The 8,635-nt window shown below is 30.1% G+C and overlaps 1 protein-coding gene across 1 annotated transcript in view; it reads left to right on the forward strand.

The window, feature by feature from the left end:
• LOC105622261 (testis-expressed sequence 10 protein) overlaps positions 1-7,560 on the forward strand; it is a 32,089-nt gene extending 24,529 nt beyond the window's left edge. Inside the window, 11 exon segments of the mRNA XM_012203681.1 lie at positions 5,182-5,629; positions 5,631-5,699; positions 5,701-5,960; positions 5,962-5,971; positions 6,143-6,243; positions 6,245-6,313; positions 6,315-6,337; positions 6,430-6,706; positions 6,837-6,943; positions 6,946-6,984; positions 7,379-7,560. Of these exon segments, the coding sequence (XP_012059071.1) occupies positions 5,182-5,629; positions 5,631-5,699; positions 5,701-5,960; positions 5,962-5,971; positions 6,143-6,243; positions 6,245-6,313; positions 6,315-6,337; positions 6,430-6,706; positions 6,837-6,943; positions 6,946-6,984; positions 7,379-7,560 (1,585 nt within the window).
• Positions 7,561-8,635: the final 1,075 nt, after the last annotated feature.

Below are 8,635 nucleotides of genomic sequence, written 5' to 3' on the forward strand. Positions count from 1 at the left end.
CCGATTTCGGATTTTCGGATTTTCGATTTCTGCGAAAGAAGTGAACCGGTGACTTGCTGCATCCTTCGGAACAATCAGTAATCAGAAGGAGCAATGTCCGGAGAATACGGCAGGTGCGGTAAAACCTCCCATTTGAGCGTTTCCAAATATTTTTTTACGACTTTAGCGATATGAGGCCGAGCGTCGTCATGAAGAAAAATACTTTATCATGTCTTTGCTCGTATTCCGGCCGTTTTTATCGCAATGCATGGCTCAAACGAATCAATTGTAGCCGATACCCATCGCCCGTAATGGAATCGCCAGGTTTCAGCAGCTCATAGTAAACAAGAAAAAAATCCTTTTGGACTCACTAGATACAGAGTATGATTTTCGAACCATGAATGTGGTGTTGATGTTGAGGTCGATGAAAACGATTGACTGGGCTTAGCGTAGTATTTTTTCTTCTTGGGGTTGTTATAGAATATCCACTTCTCATCTCCAGTCACAATCCGATGCTTTTCTCTGTTGTCTTTGAATCAGCTGTTCGCAAGTGAAAAATCGCCTTTCAATGTCTCTCGGTTTCAGTTCATAAGGCATCTAATTTTTTTGTTTTTGAATCATTCCCATAGCTCCCAATCGTACAAAAACGGCTTATTGAGTTACCCCCAATGATTCTGCAAGCTTCTCTTGCGTTTGACTCTGATCTTCTTCGAGTAATGCCTCTAATTCTTTGTCTTCGAATTTTTTTGACTGTTCAGAGCGAGGCTTGTCTTCAACGCTGAAATCTGCATCCTTGAAACGTTGAAACCATTCCCTACATGATTTATCAATTGGAGCAGTATCACCATAAACTTCGACAAGCATTCGATGGTCTTCATCTACACTTTTCTTCCAATTAAAGCAGAAAATCAAAACCTCCCGCAAATGCTGCTTGGTTAACACAAAATTCTGGATTCGACATTTCAAATACAGTAAAAATCAAGGTTTTTGTATGAAACTCAAAGCGATATAAACTGAATTATTAGTAGATGTTTAACCTCTCTGAAACCGCAAAATCAGCTGTCACTATGAACCATTCACAATAGCTGGAGCCATCTTTAGGGAAACGGATCGAACTAATTTGTATTGTACTCCCAATAGGTATTTTTTTGTAAGAATAAGCATATCGAAAAGCTAAGTGTTCCAGTAAATATCGCGATCATAAAGAAGAATATAATTTAAGTACTCGATGCATCGCAAAGATTGATGGCTGTATTCAATTAGATGGAAAATTATTGTCACGTAGTATAAATAATATCTTATTTTTAAAAGATTTGAAGAACTGGAAAGGATACGGGCAGTAGGAGTCAAGCGCAGAAGACATCGCGCAAATAATATATCTGTGAAATATGAAACTTCTTTATTCACTAAAACGCGCATGCTTCGGCTCACTTTTGAGCCCTCCTTAGAGACAATACAAACTAACATAAATAAATTGTAAATAAAAATTATTCTTCATGGTGAGCTCTCCTACTTCGAGAATTTAAATGCCAGAATTAAACCTAAAAGAGTGAAAGAAAAAGAAAAAAGAAAAATGAACAAAAATAAGGAAGTGATGAAATAAAGAAAAATTAATTTATAAATTAAAAAATTTTAAGATTATAATTAATTATCCCCAGAATAAGTTATGTGGGACAGACGTGTAGACAGCTGAGATCAAGAATCATGGAGCATAAGAGCCACATCTGATGGATCACTTCTACTCGTAATAACGAAACATCGGTTATAAGAAGGCCATGATTTTGATTGGGACAATGTTACAATACTAGACAAGGAACCTCACTACAGGAAGAGATTGATTTCGGAGATATATTCATCAGGAAACAGACGCACGAATTCAACTTGCAGATGGATATGAAGGGGCTTCCCTATTTCTAGATCATTGACAAGCTATAAAAGCTAGAGTTATTGTTACGTCAGTCAGTTCCTACGCAGTAATGAGTCTTTTTGGCGTGATTTTTGACTTTCATTTTCATGGAATAGATTAGCGTTTTAATGTTAAATTTTTCTATTTGTAACCTTGAATAATACTAATTAAAATTAAAAGTGACTGTGTCTGATACTGATAAAATATCAAGAATCGATTTTGAATAATTCATAATGTTTGCGATATAGTTTGGGATTTGTGATCAGGGTGAGTGTTATTTTCGGGATAATTAATTATAATCTTAAAGTTTTTTGATAAATTAGTTTTTCATATTTTCTATTCCAATATTTCCAAACATTGAGATATGACAGTAGAAACATTTAAATAATATAGACATGGGAAAATTCATACGTAGTGAAATGGTCATCGGTTTACCGAAATTAAATGCTACCACCGGAAATGTTTTTGAGCCATGTATTTTAGGAAAACGGACTTGGAAACCTTTTCTTAACGTAAATGAGTATCGATTATCAAGACAAGATTACATTGATCATTACAGCTCATTCACAGTGTGTGTAGATCAATTATTCCAGTAACATGAAATGGTGCTAGATATTTTGTAAGCTTTATAAATAATTATACGCACTTCCCAATAAGAAATAATAATGGAATTGATATCGATTAGATGTCGATTCGACATCGAAATCATCAATCAACATCGAATGAATATCGATTTCATTGTCATTTCTCAATGAATTCTTTTTACTTACTTTACGTAATCAAACGGAAATCTAAAAAATTCGAAAAATTTATGGAGTATGTAGCAGTAAGCACGCTAAATTTGATACTAAAATTTCTGTTCTTAGAACAGAATTTATTGAGAAGTGAAACTCAAGACTCCCCCCCTTCAGCAAACATGACGTGGCACTATTATATAATTCTTTGTCATTATTCAAATGTCTCTGTTTTATAACAACAAGACAGTTTTAGGGCGCAAACAAAATATTCTGATACATATATGATAATTACACAAATATGATAATTAAAAATATGTTACATGTCTTTGTTATATATTTAGCACATAACATAATTATGTAAATTAAACGTAATTGAGTTACATGTATCATTTTATGAATGAGACATAATAAATATAAAATATATTTACATCACTAAGCCATAATGAAAAAAGATATAAATAATACATGTTTTGATTACATTTACAGGAATGTATACTGTAGTCTGTAATAGATGTCATAGATCACTAAAATTACGAAATTGTATTTTCTTAGAAAATTACTGTAGGATAACTGTAGTTTTGATTTGACTATACTATTAGAAATGTAAACACGATCTTTCTTTACATGAAGCTCGTAGTTATGAACGAAAAATAAAAGTAATGATTTAACTGAAAATTAAGTTACAGTAGTTAAATGAAATGAATATATGTGTATATTAAATTTCATAAATTTTCATGAAAAATACATTAAATTTTATGTACATGTACACAAATACTTAATATACATGTACACATATATTTTTTAGTTATAAATACATTAAATTTAATGTAATGTCATGAAATTAAATTCAAATTTAAAAGTAATTTAAAAGTTAATAAAATTTAAGAACATTTTTAATAGTGTAAGGGTTTGATTACACGAAGCATAGTGTTGAGAATAAAGAGAGGCGTTTATTATAATAGATACAGCAAGAATTAACTGTTAAGTTGACAAAGATTTCATACACGCGGTAACACACGCTCGCTTGCTTGTTTTCAATTGCTGCGCTTCCCTTCTTCCCATCGCCTTCTCTTCCATCGCCGAGCTCCGAACCCGCCCGAATATTTCGCACACGCATCGTGATCTCCCTACGCGTTCGAGTAATACTACACAAAAAATAGGCCTAAATAAAAATAAGCCTCTACACAAACAAATAATGAACGAAAGTTACGCTCTCTTCCTTATTCCAACTTATCCTACATTACACCACTACGATATAACATAATTTCATAAATTACATGTCACTTTTTCAGTATTTGAGCATATATCATTATATTTGTTTTGCATAGTGAGAGAGTAATTTTGTTATATAATCAAATTAAGGGACAACAAATATAATAAATTGATAAGAAAATGAATGATTAATATTATTGCATATTATTTCTCATTTTTCGTCAATATCTAGAGACATTGGTAGTGTCTCAACGCTAAGCTACGCGCAGCGACACTGGTTACTTTAGTTACTCGTCACGAGCCAGCGAATTGCTAGGGATTGAGATTATTGGATCTCAATAAGGATTGAACTGATCAGGTTCTAAGTATGCTCAATCAATTGCATCCGATCTAAATATATAATAAATATTTAATAAAATATATAATAAAATATTTTTATTTTTTTCTCTACGTACCCTACGAGCCGAAATATTGCGACGTAAAATTCGAATCTGAAACTTTTATATTTAAGATTAAGAAACATCGCTGGCTACGGAGTGAGGGATTTGTTCTTTTGGAATTTTGGGTACAAGAGACAAATGTGGCGTTGGCAATGCATGATCACATTACACACATGTCTGTTTTCTGTGGCTGACGATAAATTAGTACTTTCGGAATTTAATATGAGATAGTTAGGTTAGGAAATCCGTCGATGGCATAGAGGAACGTAAGTGATTTTCTGCTTCTGCAATTACACAAATTAAATTTACTCGACACTTTTTTTCGACGATTTTTTTGCACGAAATAAACGAAAAAACTGTATCGCTTTACCCCGTGGACCGAAATATTTAATCGTTAAAGTTGTTAATGATATTCAAGTTAGTAAATCTGTCACATCGATGGTATAGAAAGACATGAGAACATATAATTGAAGCTAAGTATTTTCTGCTTCAATTACACAAATTCTCTGCTTTAAGAATACATTTTCTTTGCTTTAAGAATACAAATTATTTTCTATATAATTTTTATTTTTACAGCAAAGTATTTGTTTTAGTTAAATAATTGTCTGTAAAGCAAAAAATTTGTTTAATTCTCTATGTCATTGATGCAACAAATTTCCTAATCTGGATATCTGTCAACTTTAACAATTAATAAATCGAAGCAGAGCGACACTTTTTTTGTCATTTGTTCATGTAGTGCAAAAACGAATGAGTCTAATTTTATCAATCTCGAAGAGGTGAGGAGGCTAAATTCAACAATTACCGAATGTTGATGTCTTGCATAAATTTAATTGTTTAGTGCATTATAATTCGATCTTGTACGTACATTATGTAACTTGTAATGTATTTCCAAGATTTATTAACATGTTTTCGGCATCACAATTCGGCATCACAATTCAACTATGAGACAAGATGCTTTGAAATAATTAAAAGACATTTTGTTACAAAATCCTTTAAAATTTTTACATTCACAATTGAATTTTCTGTTATACGGTATCGCAGCTTTATCTCTTGATAAAGAAAAAGAAATACACACAAATTCATTTCATGCACTTAATTTTATTCTTGATCTTATCTTAAATGAACAGTTGACATCTTTGCGTGAAATTATATAATAATATCGTATCTGAGTTGCAATGACACATATTAATTTACGTGTGAAAGAAGATTCTTTACTTTTCTTGGATGTGCTTGTACAAAATTGTAATAGTGCATTGGCGAAAGATAGTCATAAAATATTATCTAATTTTTTGGGTATGATATGCAGGTTACATAATAAAGGTAGTCCTGTGGCACAATTAATGACAACGTTACATTTCAAAAAGTACTAATATAAAATGGAAAATTAAAGTTCTGGAATGTTTAGCTAATTTATTTACCTCTATTGTTTGTTAACTACAGAGAACTTTGTATAGGTACATGATCGATTATGCCTCCGTTTGTGAAAACGAAAAAATATATTCCAGTTTATAGTGATAGTGCGACTCAATTTTGTGAAATTAATCTTGACGAAGATATGATCTTGATAGATAATCGTGAGAAAGAAACTTTACCTATAGAAGAATTTGTAAAATGTGTAAATTTATTGATGCCACTAATGTCTGATATTTGGCTCGAAGTATATCCAGATGAGAAAGTTGAGAAATTTTGAGCAAATTGTAATTATGCAATCGATTGTGGAATACATTGATATGTTGAATCAGGATGATTACAGCGTCAAACGTTTTTCCCGTTATATCTAACAGGAAAAACGCCACGAACTTTTTCCCACACCTAATATGAAGGATTGATTTAAAAATATATAATTTTCATGATGCATATATGAAAAATTTCCTATTTAAAAACTTCTTATTAATGAATCCAGAAAATGTCAAAAAGACGTTTTTTCTCAAATGGAATTTACGGAAGGATATTTGAAACAAAATTTGGGACTGTCAAATTCACGTATGATTTACATCTCTATTTAACTATGATGAACAATTTCCCAAGTCTGTCTATTGTATCTATTCTGAAGTATTTAAATGGTAAATTATTATTATGTAATAAACAAGTAATATTATTATATAATTATTATTATGTATGAAGCCTTTTTTATGAAACTTTTCTCATTTTTAAGTATTATTGAAAATTGATGCGAACTCGTCAATTTTATCTCAACTACTAAACTACTAAACAACTACTAAACTACTACTAAAAACTTTATTTTTGAAAGCTGGACCAGTTTGATATAGCAACTATTAATTTGAATCATATTTTAAGACTATTGAAGTATCTTCTACTAAGATTATTGAAGTATCTTCTCGTTTGCCTAAGAAAGAATTGCAATCACATTTGTATTTAATTATTGGTGACATTATGTTGAACAGCAATTTAAATGAATTGCACACATAATTGTTTTAAATAAAAAATAAAAACTGTAAACAGTAGATAATTTAATTTTTGTAAAACACTCATTTAGGAATGTGTGAGATAACGTATAATTAAATTAGTAGACAGCTAATTATTGCTTGTTTCGTTTGACAGAGAAAAAATATTTGAAAGCTTTGTTACGATCTTACCAAGTTTACTCCTGAAACCGAGCAAATAGATGACGTCATAATATGATCAGTCAAATTTACGTTTTAAGGAATGGAACGGGAAGAATTGATAGCTAAACATGAGTCTATTATCGGTAAGTTATATGTTTGAATGAATTGTGTTATAATAATTTCATTTAAAAGGAATTTAAACCATTTGGATTGGAATAGGAAAATCCTTCAATAAGATATACATATACCTAGGTTTCATTTCATAAAAATTAAAGATAATATGATTTAGATTAAGAAAAATAATAATTTCCATTATAATATACTTAGTCTGTCGGGTTACCTATCTGTCTATGGGTAGGAGTATGCATTACTGGTAATGCAGAATATGATTAGATCGCAAGTCCGAGAAACAAGAAAAATTAAATTTTATTCTGATATAGTGTAAAATTTAATTTATTCTGATATGGATGTAAAATTTAATTCTCAGTTATCTAATCTTGATTATAATTAAAAGCAAACGCCATTAACTGATGAAAGTTGGTCACGTTCAGCAAACTCAATTGTTGCGGAGTGCATCCAGCGCTCGCAGCTATTGGTGTATTCTTTTATCCAAGCATAGCAGCAAGCACTCATGGATCTGCATTGCAACAGTAGAATCTGCCGAACGCGATCATTATATACCTGTGAAAAGCGACCTGTCGATTAAAAAGACATATTGAAGGTCTTCTTTTCTTCTTATTCTCTTATTTCAACCCAAGTAATGGCAACTTTAATTCTCTGTTAAAAATTATTACTCTTCGAAAAAAATGAATGTATCTAATGAAAAATTAAAAGATGCTAGATGTTACAATCTTAACTAATCAAGTTAAGTTCTATCAAATTAAAAAGTAAAACACAAATGGTATTGTTTCTTGTTATTAACTCTAATGATATCATTCGTATAAAAAATATTTAATGTTCGGATATCAAATTATATAAATAATATTAACTTTAATATACCATTTCTTGTAATTGTTGATATGTATCATTCTTTTAAAAGATTTGATATCAAGAAGTAGCGCAAAGTTAAATTTCATTTCTTTATACAATGCCAAATTAAATAAATAATGAATATTAATCTAATGATATGTATCATTTGTATAAAAGAATTGATATCAACAACTGTGACGCTAAGTTAAATTCTACTATCAAAATCAAAAGTAAAATGTAAGTGATACTATCTTTATTATTATTTACTTAATCCAAATCGTACTATCTTTAATTTTTATGAAATGAAACCTAAGTATACGTATATCTTATTGAAAGATCTTCCAATCCAAATGGTTTAAATTCCTCTTAAATGAAATTATTATATCACAATTCATTCGCCAAAAAGTCACTCAAAATCATGTCCATAATTTCATTATCTCTCTCCATCATTATCCTAACTTTTGTCTAAAATGTTTTTCCATATATAAAATCATTTTCGAGAAATAAGAATGGAATCAGATTTTAGGGACATATAATATGCTTCTTTTCTTTTTATAGAAACTCAAAGTATTAAAACAAAATTTGCCGAGAAAATTCAGAAGCTGAAAGTAATCGATAATGTAAAAATAAATCTTTTTCAGATGGATAATATTCTAAATCCGTCAAAAATCACAAATAATGTAATAAAACATTTAAATGAATTGGCATCTTCTATAAATGAATTGGCATCTTCTATAAATATTGTTAAGATTATTATTAACATTCAAAAATGAAAAATATATATTATATCTTTCAACATATGACTATATGACTGTACAATAAATA

This window comes from Atta cephalotes, assembly GCF_000143395.1.
Source record: "Atta cephalotes unplaced genomic scaffold scaffold00042, whole genome shotgun sequence".
Taxonomy (NCBI): domain Eukaryota; kingdom Metazoa; phylum Arthropoda; class Insecta; order Hymenoptera; family Formicidae; genus Atta; species Atta cephalotes.